The sequence below is a fragment of the Carassius gibelio genome, chromosome A21 (assembly GCF_023724105.1).
Source record: "Carassius gibelio isolate Cgi1373 ecotype wild population from Czech Republic chromosome A21, carGib1.2-hapl.c, whole genome shotgun sequence".
NCBI classification, from domain to species: Eukaryota; Metazoa; Chordata; class Actinopteri; order Cypriniformes; family Cyprinidae; genus Carassius; species Carassius gibelio.
In genome coordinates, this window is record NC_068391.1 from 8,194,662 (window position 1) to 8,208,635 (window position 13,974).

At 35.2% G+C, this 13,974-nt stretch overlaps 1 protein-coding gene across 1 annotated transcript in view; it reads right to left on the bottom strand.

The window, feature by feature from the left end:
* The window catches only part of LOC127941322 (netrin receptor UNC5D), a 159,093-nt gene that overhangs the window by 52,254 nt on the left and 92,865 nt on the right, over positions 1-13,974 (bottom strand). Inside the window, exon 2 of the mRNA XM_052536268.1 lies at positions 1,363-1,563. Coding sequence (XP_052392228.1) covers positions 1,363-1,563 — 201 coding nt within the window. The remainder of the gene's footprint in view (positions 1-1,362; positions 1,564-13,974) is intronic.

A 13,974-nucleotide genomic window follows, 5' to 3' on the forward strand; every position in this document is an offset into this window, starting at 1 on the left:
GCAGATCAGTGATTGGTTTCTGAACGGATTCTGTTTGTGTCTCTTATAAAGCAAAAAAGCAACAACATTTACCCTCTGCTTATTGACTACGTTGACATGAATGAATAGCTATCCACATACACTACAATTTAAAAGATTGGGTAAAATACAGTATTAACATTAATATTGTAAAATATTATTACAATTTAAAATAACTGATTTCTGTTTTAATGTTTAAAATGTCATTTGTTCATGTAATGGCAAAGCTGAATTCTCAGCAGCCATTATTTAAGCTTTCAGTGTCACATGATTCTGGAACAATATACTTAATAATAAAAATAATAATAATAAAAATAATAATAATAATAAGCATAATAATAATAATAGTATTATTATTAAAACAGTTGACAACAATTGTGCTGCTTAATATTTTCTGGTTCACTTGATGAAAATACATTTAAAAAGTAATAAAAAGTATTAATGTCTTTCAAAACAAACAAATAAGTAAATAAACAAAAAAGTACTCACCCCAAAATTTTCAACAGTAGTATATTTGTGACTTCGCTCATAACCATTATTTCCATCAATGGAGGAACCTCACATCAAGTGTGAAATATCCACAATAACACTTCCGGTCTATAGTTTGGATAAGCAGCAGGGATTTAAGCTGGAGGATTATTTCCTCACTAGCAATTTTAAAGCTTTCAATAAGGGTAGCATTCAAAATCTGTCAATTTTTCTGCTGATAATAGTTGTCTCTTTTTATCAATAACAGATAAAGATGAAATAAATAAGTACAGATTGTAAAAACATGCCTGAAATGAGCCAGACTGCTTTTCAAACATCTTTGAATATAAAGCACCAATTCATGCTTGGGTCAAGTACTGTAAGTTTTATTTCACTAAGTTGCATCACTAGATCAGTCCTTTCAGCTTTCCGAATCTGCACCAGCAAACACTGAATGCAACAATCAGTCTCTTTCAAGCTCTTACTGATAGCACACTATGTTTGATGGAGAGTGAACAGAAAGATGAAAGCTGCAAAATGTTGAGCTGAACGTCTGCTGCTGTAGGATTTGACATGCCGGATGCCACTCTCCCAGCAGGCACTGACAGACAGATAGAAGGTGCATTAAAGGAATAGTTCACCCAAAAATGAAAATTTGCTGTAAATTTACTCACCTTCAGGCCATCCAAAATGCAGTTTGCTTCTTCATCAGAATGGATTTGGAGAAATTTAGCATTACATCTCTTGCTCACCAATGTATCCTCTGAATAAACAAACTCATCTATGTCTTTTATATCCTGAGGGTAATTTCAGTAAATTAACATTTTTGGGGTGAACTATTTTTTTTAAAGACAAGGACAGCACATGGGTATTTACCAGTTCCTAGTTCAATGTGCTCCAAAGAAGTGTGTTGGTTCTGATGGACCCACTCCCCGTTGCATTTAAAGAAGATCTGGAGGGCGGGCCGTGCACGGCAGCGTAGCTTGATGGGGTTGCTTTTGACAATGTACGCATCATCGGGCTCCTGCAGAAAGTGAGGCAGCGTTCCAGACATCGCTGAGAGACCATCACGTGACCCTGCAACAAAAATTCAGGAGTTATACATCAGCTCTAGAAGAAAAGTCACTGTTTCATCCAAAATGGAGCAAAAATGTCTAACTAGCCAAATCCGTTCAAAGGACAGCTATCTATCTGCGAGGTCCTATAATCTGAAACATCAGCTAGGCTCCCTGAAGACCAGCATAATCACTTCTTTAACTGGCCTGTCAATCACTTTCAAAAGCACTCTCAGGTTGGATGATGTTTTCAAACAAGCACCATATGAGCCGGTGACACAGAGAGATGAAGTCAAAACTGCCCTAAAGCAGCTGAAGGTGCCTGCAGATGATTTTAGCACCATGGACAACAGCCAGTAGATACTCAATTGTGGGTATTTTCAGGACCACGGACAGCTCCTTTGGGCTCTGTGGCTCCACATTAAATCAGCCATTACATGCAGGTGCTTGCTCTGTTCCAAAACCAAGTGAGCTGCTAATGGAGGCAACATTTTAAGGTAAAGCATAGAGCTTGCCAACACAAAGCCTGTTCCAAAAGGTGGGTAACTTCATTATGCTGGCTCCTAAAATACCTTATTTAAGACTGTCCTAAGGCAGCAACAAATGTATCCATGCATCTCAAATTCACCGTAATTATCTCAGAAATTCAAACTGAAGTTGGAGGATGAAGTGACAAAATTGTTTTATATATATATATATATATATATATATATATATATATATATATATATATATATATATATATATACACACACACACACACACACACATCTACATACATATACATATATACATACATATACATATATACACACATACACATATACATATATATTTATATATATATATTTATATATATATATATATATATATATATATATATATATATATATATATATATATATATATATTTATATATTTTTTTTTCACATCTTTACATAATTAAAAATCCTTTTGTTCAAAATAAATTATATATAAAATGACCAAAACATACTGTTATAAACACAATAATATATCTTCTGAAATCTTTCTCTTGTAGCCCTCCACTGTATCTGTCAAATAAAGCATCAAAAGTACTAAAAGTAATAAAAGTACTGTAAATCTATAATAAACTGACTATGAAAAAAGGGAAAACTGTTCTGACATGCCCCATGAAATCGACCACATACGGGTGTGAAATTCTATTTCACACAAGGATATTTGGAGAAAGATTTAGGGTCTAAAAGTGTCTTGTGGATAAAAGAGCCACACAAGAGTGACAAGAGCTGAAATATCCACAAGCACACAGTGATTTAAAGCACTCCTCTCCCGCGCTCTTCACGTTTTTCTCCTGCTCTCTCTCCATTTCTCTTTCTGCCACTGCATATATTTACACACACACACACATTATAAGACTCTCCCTCACTAATAAAACTATCACAGATATAATTGGATGGGAAATTTTGGAAACGTTTTCCCCTGACTGAAATCTTAAGCCTAATAGAAATTTCTATTGACTTATAATCCTTCCCTGGGAAACTTTAAGTGTGTATGTGTGTGTGCGCACAGGTGCGTTATCCTCTGGCAAACATACCTGACTCATCCTGATTAGAATGAATAGAGAAATGTCTGCGTGTGCCACTAACGCTGAGAAAATCACAGCCCTCTCGCCACCCCTACTTCTCTCACTTTCTCTCAAACCAGAGGACAATTTTATCACTCAAGTGTTTCTTTCATAGCTCAGTAGATTTTAAGTCAAAATGCACTTTCCTAATACACACTCCTGCTCTTACTATGAATATTTCATCAGTAAATCATGTTATTTCCTTTAAAAAAAAATTTACCTTAGTAATCTTTCAGCAAAATGTTTCACCACTAAAATTACTTTCCTAGGTTAATAATGTGAACCAAAAGTCAAATAACTACTTAACCTTTTCTAAAATCATTTCAAAAGTTAAAGCATTAATTTAACATGGTTAACATTAATTCAAAACATATTACGGCAATATAAGCAACAGATGAAGTGACAACCTGGGTATATGGCTCCACATCCAGGCCAAAAATTGGTTGCAGGCCATGTTTTAAGGTCATTCTTCATCAAATGTAAACTCATAAGTCTGGCTCCACTGTAATATGGAATGCTCACTTTTCACAATTCAATCAAGATTGATTTAATTTAATTAATTTAATTTAAGCATTGTCCATTTATGTGTCAACTTATTTAAGATGTTTTTCCTTAAACTTCTAAATAAAATATGAGCATTGAGCATTAGAAATTCACTATCATTTATTATTTATTTTTTTTGCTGTTGAGAAATTCATACTTCTAATCAACAAAGATACATTAAATTTGGTCAAAAATGACAGATTTTTTTTTTTTTTTACAAAAAAAAAGAAGAATTTCCATTTCAAATAAATGTTATTTTGCCGTTTAAAAAAGCTGAAAAAACATTTTCAATATTGATAATAATGAGACGTTTCTTAAGCACCAAATCAGCATATTAGAATGATTTTTAAAGGATCACATGACACCGAAGACTGTAAATTAAATAATAAATTACATTTTAAGATACATTTAAATAGAAGACAGAACACACATTATTGTCTATAAGAGCATTAATTGCACAGTGTCTCGTTTGTATAATTTAATGCTTTGTACTCATGGACATGAAATGCTTCTTTTTAGAATGAACACTCCCACACACAGAGCACCAGGTAGGAGTGTGAACACATCCATATTCACATACACGCACAAACATATTGGACCGTGCAGTTTCATACTGTAATGTGTGCTAATGCTATTTTTGAACGCCCACAAACAAATGTATTTACACTTACAAGCAAAAACACAAATCGCAACATGTTTAAATGCAAGCACACGTACAATCGCACACATTTGGACTCATAAACCATATGCTTTTATCCAGCCACCATCACAGATGTTCAGGAGTGCTTGACATGATGGCAGTCTGATGAAAGGGAAAATAGTCATCTGACAGAGTCACAGATGAAAGGAAAGAGAGAAAGAGTTGGGGGGGAAGAGTAAGAAAGAAAAAGAAAGTGCAAATGGGAACCACTGGAGAGAGCTACTTTAGACTTGTGGAAGTTGCATACTTCTGTATGAGGAGTGATTCATATAACTTTTTTTAATACACATTACATTACATTCAAAAGGAATCGTTTACTATACTCCAGTCGGTAGGTGGCGGTGTGTTGTATAGCAAATTAGCTCATTTTTGATTTGATAAAACTCACTATCTCTTAGTAGAGGTAACAAGAAGTTAGTATGAAATCTTGAGTATCGAGTATATTAAAAACTATGATATTTTGAAAAATACTGAAATGGTGTTTTCTTGTAAAATGTATGTTTAATGCTCTTTTTTTATATTTGATATTTTGATATTAAGCCACTTGACCATCCTGGAACAACACGAGTGCTAATGTTTTTAAGCTTGGCTGTGTCCTGTTGTATCAGAATTCTCTTCTCCTTAAGGTAGTATGGTTCAGAATTACTTTGAAAGATTGTGCACCATAGAGTCCTGAGTTAATCCCTACTGAAAGACTTTAGGATGTGCTGTTGTCGACTTTACATAGCCTGCCCAAAAAGGAGTTGCACACTAATATTTCATTGGACCACCTATAGCTTTCATAACATTGTGCTTTGTTGTGGAATTGTTTAAACAACATTATGCAACATCACAACATTTATTTCCAAGTTGTATTTATTTTTGGCTTGGATTGTATAGACAATGGGAAAGTCTAGCCACTGCACATGGCAGGGCAGTGTACATTTTTTGAATTAGTCTACATATCATCAATGTCTGAGTTTGTAAACAATGAGCCCTTACAATTTCTGAAAATGACACCATGACTGACATTGGAACAATATTCATTGTGTTTGTTTATCCATCAGGACTGTGGAAGTGCAGTACTTGAGTCCATCTAAGTGTTAAAAGTTTTAAATGTAGATGTGAAGTGTTCCTTTCGTACTCATGTTCTCCTAACATGTAATTAAATATGCATGAAAAGGTTGATGGTGCAGAGCCACTCATCCCCTGAGCCATATGGCATTTGTTCTGTTAATTATTGTTAATATTGTTGTTATTTTTTCTGTTAAAGGTTTTTTTTTTTTTTTTATTTTTTTTTTTTTTTTGCATTTATTTCTGTGGTATGGTTGGTTGAGGTATAAATGCTTAGAAATAGTGTTTAACCTAGTGTAGGAATAAATATATTCAATAAGTTGGGTTTATGATAACAATTATGTAAATGTGATGCATTTTAAGTACACTGGGTTTATTAAATGATAATACATATACATGCATTTAAAACAAATTGGATTTATTTTTACTTTTACATAAATCGTATTACTTACGTGTTTCATTTACATAAGGCTGCAAATGTGCATCACATAAAGTTTTAGTTTGTTTAAGTTAAAAAAATTTAATCAAAATGGATGGAAATTTTATATAATATATATATATATTTGTTTGTTTGTTTTGTTTTTACAAAAAAATATAAATTAATTACATTTGATCTACACAATGTCGCATTGTTGTGTCCAATAAAATTACTGGCCAACTGGTAAATCGATCTTTATTTACAATCGAATCAAATTTTAAATTGCACTTTGCTCTAGAATGTTCATTTTTGGTATCTGGTTCTCTGGAGAATAAGTTCTTTAAACAAATATGATGCAAGTGAAAATGGCTTGCCTGTGGCATCAGACTGTAAGAACTTGTTTTAAAGCTTTTATTTTTAAGACCGTTGATCCAAGGAAACCTTGCAGTTCATTTTTTTAGTTTCCCCCTGTGGTGGCGTTTTTGTTATGTAGTGTTAGTTCTTGATAGAACTGAAGAGAACAAAAGTGACCATGACATCCTAATGCAATCATGGCTTAGACACAATAACACAGTCCCGACTGCCTCTCTGAGGGGCTTTTGAGCTCTGTGTATGTGTGCGTGTGTTAAGAGAGAGCGAGAGAGAGATTTCAGTGATTGAGCATATGTGTGTTTTCCAAAGCTCCCCGTATCAAGCTTTCTGACAGCTATTTAATGCGTCTCATTTGCATGAGTTGATAAAGCACCGATCTGCTCTCTCAATCCACAGTGTGAAAAGGCAGAAATGGCAAAATGGCCGGCCGCGTCTTCTCAATCCCCCCTCTGCTGTCAGGGCCGAGTTGGTTGCCACAGCGATGATGTACGAGCGGCAGGCCACCCCAGCAATAACGACGGACGCTAGATACATCTCACGCTACGGGAGCAAAACAAGATGTCACTGCCACCGGCTCTGAGAAATGAGTTTATCACACACACCTGTCTGTCACACTGAGAGGTCTACGTTGCAAAACACACACACAAAGTACAAACATGCTAACCATTCTGACCTAGAAGTGATAAAGGAATCCCTCTCTGATGGCTACAGTTGAATCTATTGTTTCTGTCAAAGCACAGACATATTTTTGAGTCAAGATGTGACTAGTATATACCAGTATTGGGGAAGTTCTTTTTAAATCGTAACTCGCTAAGTTACTGTCAAATGGTAGATAAGAACATTAAAGCCTTTTAACTATTATTTATTTAGCACATTAGAGCCGTATTTATCAGGCACAACAATTAGAACATATATTAATAACAGCAACAAACTAAAAAAAAAAAAAAAAAAAAAGCAAATCCTGGAAAATGGTGCAAAGTGTGCATTTCAGACGGAGAAAGTTAGAGAGAAGTGCACCTCGGAGAGTTCTGACAGACTGCAGGTACATCACGATCAAGATAATGGCAGTTCTCAGCAGGGTGATGAACCTGCGTAACACACAGCTCACCCACAGCCTGAACAATAACACATACCACATGTAGATTAGCCTCTCACACAGACACACACACACCATTTTACGTTTATGTTTATCACGAATAAAGTCTTTTAGGTATTGAATGATATGGGTAAGAAAATGACTTGATTTTTTTTTTTTTTTTGGCTGAACTATACCTTGAAATGCTTCAGCTCTGCACTGTAGCATTCTGGGATTTCTATAATTCTTCCATATTTTGGTCCATAAATAATAATAATAATAATAACAAAAATAATAAAATGTTTTAAAAATCTCCCCCAGAAACCTACACCACTCTTCCAGTTTATAAAACAGAGACAGAAAGAGAGACAGAGAGACAGAGAGAGAGAGACAGAGAGATGGAGGTTTAGACAATAGAATGTTGAAACCAAACAATAGATTGGTGTAAAATTACAGAATAATAATAAATAAAATAAGCTAATGTGATTGTGCTCTGGATTACTGCTGATGGGAAAATAAAGGCATCCCATAATACTTCATTACAATAGCTGGCTTTCAGGGCCCAATAATCGAACACTCACCGATTCTCAAAGCAGCAAACACATACGAGACAGACAATTCACAAAAACAAAGAGACTGTTCTAAATAGCTAGTGAGCCACCTACAGAAGCAAAACATTTAAGATGCATTACCAATATGAATGCTGTTCAGAAAGGTAAGACTCTTAATTCAATTTGAGGCGAAAAGCATTGCATGAAGCATTAGCAATGAAGTCTCTTATGCTCACCTTGCCTGCACTGATTTGATCAAAAAAAAAATCATAAAAAGACAAATATTGTGAACTGTTATTAAAATGGAAAAGCTGCATTTTCAAAAACCACTACTTCAGCTGCCGATTTGGTGCTTATGAAACTCCTATTATGAAACTTAAAAACTGCTGTGACATAAATGTTCTGGATTTTTTTTTGCTAAATTAAAAGATCAAAAGAACAACATTTGTTTAAAATATAAATCTTTTGTAACATTGATCAGAGTTGACAGTAAAGATATTTGCAATTTATTGCGTCCTTCAATAAAGATCAAAAAAGATCTTACAGACCTCAAACTTTTAAACCGTAGTGTACTGTATATGTATGCCTATTTTAATATCACACAATTTCTCTTGATGTGTCTTTATTGAAGTCAATGAGCTGAATCTCTTGTAAATGACACACACAGCTGTGAATATGCAGTGTGTTCCAAATGAGTCACTCAGTGTATGAAGTTTATATTCAGTTAATATGCTGCTAGACAGTTCACTGGGTTTAGAAACAGAGAGGGAGAGATACAGCAGTCTTGGTCATAAACATCATAACTAAGAATCAAACAGCTGCTAGTACATACATTTACAAAGCAGAATTGTAATGTTAGCACTGCTCAAAATTCTAATGCAGGGCCACGATCGTTAGCTAATTAGTACAAACAAGACATCCTTAAGTAATAGTCACATTTTAGAAAGAGTTAAGAAGTGTTGCTTTCATGTATGTACTTCTGTTAGGCTGAATATAATTAGAGATTTAGTCTCAGATGGTAGAATTAACACGACAGGGTAAAGTTAATGTCAAATTTTGTATACTTCTGATGTCATTCCATGTGATGCAGCTTAAATACTCTAACAAACTTTTAATGAACAGGCAAGGAAGAGTTATTTAATACAGCGCAATTTAAATCCAAAATGTGCTTGACGGTTACACGAAATGCTGGAACGAAATCACAAAAAGTTCTGAGCGTATAAAAGTTGCTAGGATGATGGTTCAAGGAACTCAAGTAGTACACAGACGATACCTCCTATCATTCTCAGAGCACTTCAGATGGTATGAAATTCCTTTGAAAGGATTCTTGGATGTGTGGAAGAGATTTAGCGAACAGACAGCGAGGGTCTTTCCGGAGTGCTTGATAGTCGAAGACTTTCTCTTTTATTTCCGTCTCCAAAGAGCTCCACACTAAGTGATATTACTAAGAGTCGCTTCTTTTACTAATCGCAGTCCCATGGGATCAAAGTTCCTGGGAAGCCCCAGAGCTCTGTTCATATATCTCTTTTTCCTTTTTCATTGAATTAGTTGTAATACTTGTTCTACGCATGCAAAAAGCATCAGAAAAGAACAGCAGCCATCACCATGAAATATGTAAAACAAGTATATAAGGTAATAAAGTACTGATGTAGGCAATACTTACACTAGGGATTACTAACAATATACTATAGTTACACTAAACGCTATATTTGATTTTAATGCACATAAAGAAAAGAAAACTGCAGTGCAATATGTTCAATATGTCAAACTGTTGTGCATCTTGGTGATGATCATAATAAAAATAAAAACCAAAAAAACACTGGAAAAGGGAGGAATACATCTTTTCAATATTTTGCAGCTTTTTCTGTGAAGAGGAAAATGTTTTAGAGGAAACAAAGTTTGTTCAAATTGTTCACATTTTTAAGTGGTCAGTCCACTTGTTTTTCCTGTAATCTTCTAAACTATGGTAAAAGCCTAAAAAGCATTGAAAATCTAAAACCAAGCTTTTAAGTACCCTACAAAAGCCAGAGTGCTATGAAGAGTTTCATTCATCTCACTTAATGCTGAGGCATGTAATTTATGTCAAAATACATTCTTCAGTGCATTACATAAATGCTTTTGACAAAAAACAAAAAAACAAACAAACGAACAAATAAAAAAAAATCAAAGTGACATACAGTACAGTTCATACACGGTTGAAATACATTTTCCCAGCATGCCTTTTCTCTGGGAATCAGATCCATAACATGGGTGACACATATGATGAGGCCAGCATATATGACACAGTAGTGCTGGGCAAATTGGCCAAAAAAAATGTAATCTCGATTTTTAAGGACATTTGACCGATTCTCAATTTTTACGATTTTCACAACTTGAAAATGTAACTACAACTTGATTCAAATAATGTTTTCCATATAAACCCTATATTTAAAGCCAATTCTACTCCAAGTACAACACACATTGATTTTTCATCATCTGGTTTCAAGCATCTGGTTTTTCATTGTTTTTTTATTGCAAACATGGATGCATATGACTTGTGTTCGCGTCTCTTGCAGCGCCTCATGCATGACGGCTACGCTCAAGTTAAAAGAAGTTCACTCCAATCTTCTAGCATTTTTTTTTTTTTTTTTTTACATCCACAGCACCTTCTCCCAGTTCCTGTGATTTCACTATAGGACTCTCATCAAAAATACAGAGAGTGGGCAACTACCCAATGCATTATGTGAGACAGATCTTCTATTGTTTTTTCTTTCAAATATCGATGTTCCACAGCATATATTGTGAATAGGGTTGAGTATCGTTTTTCGATTCCAAGTCTAATTGTGAACATACACATATGTTTACTGGACATATACACACCAGCAGTTATTTAGCCAATCCCTTTCTAAGGACCAATCAAGCACAAGAAGATAATAAATGAAGTGAGACTGAAAAGAAATGTGGATGGTGATGAAAGGTAAGATCATGAAATATGGAATGAAGAAAAGAGCAGAGCAGAGACAAGACTAAGTAACTAAGAAAATGATGCAAAGCTAAGACACGAGAACAAATGAGACGAGATGTAAAGTGAAGAGAAGTTACAAATGAGTGACAAAAAGAGATTAGAGGACATGGAGTACAGACGTGAAAAGAAATGATAAGGAAAAGACAAGAGATCAGATATAAAGCAATTAAGTAATGAGAAGAGAAGAGAAGAGAAGAGAAGAGAAGAGAAGAGAAGAGCTTAAAGGAACCGAGGGACTATGAATATCCAAAAGGATTTTCTGAGCTCTTGATGAGCATGACAGACACATTAATCATGAACCACACTGAGCCATGAGACACTGGAGAAATTGAGGGACGAGAAGGACAAGACAGAGAGATGGCTGCTTCCCACACTCCCGTCTCTAAACCAGAGCTGCTTTTAAGGGGTATTCAGGGTTCAGACAACATCAGGATGAGTCATTTCATTACATTTCAGATGAAATCAATCGCTTGGAAAGAGATTTCAAGAAAGCACCTTTACCATAAACCCACCCAAAATAACATCTTACGTCTCCACAGCATCAGTAAAAATTCATGAGCTTCATAAGTTATAAATAGACAGCGGATTCCTCATTTTGAAAAAAAAAAACACGTTATGAACACCTCCTTCCCAGACATCAAGAAGCGAGCGGCAAGTACTGTATCTACAATGAGAATCAACCGCACGAGTTCTGTGATAACCTCATATGTTTGCCTGTCCCAGGATGTCCTTTCCACGGTCCACGTCTACCTAAAAACGAGCGACACTTCATTCGTTTATTTTCCTTACACCAAACTCACCCTGACAGGCTAGTTCTGTGGAGTCTGGTGGGGAGTCTCATTCTGTCAGTCAGCGTAATTAGCCTCTCCTCTCTCAATCAGACGCTGATCAGAGCTGAACATGGAGACAGGTGAAAGAAACTCGAAAGGTAAGGAGGAGGATGACGATGAGAAGGAAGCGAAAGAGGGTGAGAGAAGAAGAAAGAGTATAAAGAGAGAGAGACTGATCTGAAGCACTACTGTGAGGCACAGCAGGAGGCATTATGGTTAGAGAGGAGAGTGTCAATATACGGGGCTCACACAGACACACCGATGATGTCTATACACCAGCTGTTCAAATATGCCACATGATATCAAAGAATCACTGGAGAATCGTGACCAAAAGGTTATTGTAGAGAAATTTCTTAAGGAACCTGGAGAACCGGGAACTGATAGGATTTTGCTAAATGAAGGTCGGATTCCAGATCTCTCTCTCTCTCTCTCTCTCTCTAGGGAAGTCCCTTTGAGTAAGTCCTGTGGCAAACATCTGTCTGAATCATGAAGACGCTGCATTCACTCTATGTCTGTCTTCTGGATGTCTTAGATCCTTAGCCAAATCCCTATCTCCCTCGTTCTCTCAGAAGAGAAAGAAAATCAGCCAGGAAAAACACATTGCAGGTGCTTAGTTAAAGATGAATTGTGGCATTTCTGCAGTATGAAATGGAAAATATATATTTTTTCAAACAGTTTCGAGCAGACAGACCTTTGGCTATAGTGTGTTACAAGCTTATTTTGGTGAAGAAACTCTCAGACATGTAGAGCCATGTGACTGATCTGTAAAGCATTCGATCACAGTTTGTTTTGTTCATCCACAACTACTTAATAATAGTGCAACAATCTCAAACAATACTATTATGGTTAACAAAAACTAAAACAAAAGCTAAGTATATGACATTTGAATTTTAATTAAATTAAATAAAAGTGCAACAGGAAGAAACGGAATGCAATCAAATGTCTTTCACAAATCCAGATCTAATCAAAGAACTCACCATAAGTTAATTTATATTTTTGATAAATGGTATACTGTAAAGCTGAGGAACTGAGGAGTTTATTTAACATCAGTTAATGCAGTAACTTTGGCATCCTTAACTTACTAACATAAAAAATAAATGTTGTAAACCTTGGCATTTCATTAAAATCTGCATTTCTATTAAAAGGAATGCTGATACATTTAAAAACATTTAAATCCAAGTTGATCAGTGCATAACTAAAAAATCCCCAAAACAAATTCTGCAAATTCTCTATATAATATGCAGGTATGATTATTTTTTTTATTTTTTTGTTGCAATAATAGACCCAGAATGACTGTTATTTTGTGCGCAATATGCAAGCCAGTTCCATTCACTCTCCCCTTTTAATATCTCAATTTATTCTTTATAAAAGTAAGTAGGTATCAGTTCTCTCTCTCTCTTTCTCTCATCTTTCTTGCCTGCTTGAACCAAATGGAGCCAATGTCGAGTATATCTCCTCTGCTAGCCTCTCGACTGCATAGCATTATTAAATGAACCTCAGAATATATTCTTCTTTCCAGTACTCGGAGAGCATTCTCAGAGCAGAACAGATAACGCATACCTTAAATGTTGTCATTTTGTCATTTCATTAAAAAATCTGGCATCAGAGAGGAATTGAGTTCCATAAAAAAAAAAGTTAATATCCCTCAAAAAGAACGAAAGTGGATCGTTCTGGTGAATTTATTAATATCATTATTATCCTGTCAGTGCGCATATATGGAAAAATGTCACTCATAAAACTTGCACCTCTTACCTTTTTTTTGCCCAGAATCCATCACAACCTGAGATAATCATTACAGCAGGTTGAGACAGAGCTTTTAACGACTCTTACAAAACAGAAAAATCACTAGCTGACACCCCACTGTCCTCTATAATGGAAGTTTCGATGGCTTCTGAGTACAGTTAAGGAAGTTACTCCATGACGTGCAAACTGACAAAACTGTAAAAGACTGACACACAATCTACGCGATGCCAGTACCGGGATACAGGAACATCAATCAAACTATTTGCATTGCCATGATAACAACCAGGCAAGGAGCATCACAAATGTCTCTTTAGACAAGAATTCATTTTAAAAGTCTATATTTTACATTAGCTATAAATATCCCATATAAATTTAAGTGTGTGTTAACACATTGCCAAAGAGGAAAGACATCTGCAGCAATCTTAAAAAATTGTTGCGGCCATAAACCTGGGAAGTGTAATTTCCCAGAATTTGCAAACAACTTGAAGTCCATCATTCCACAGTGAGGAAAATTATTCACAAGTGGAAGACATTCAAGACA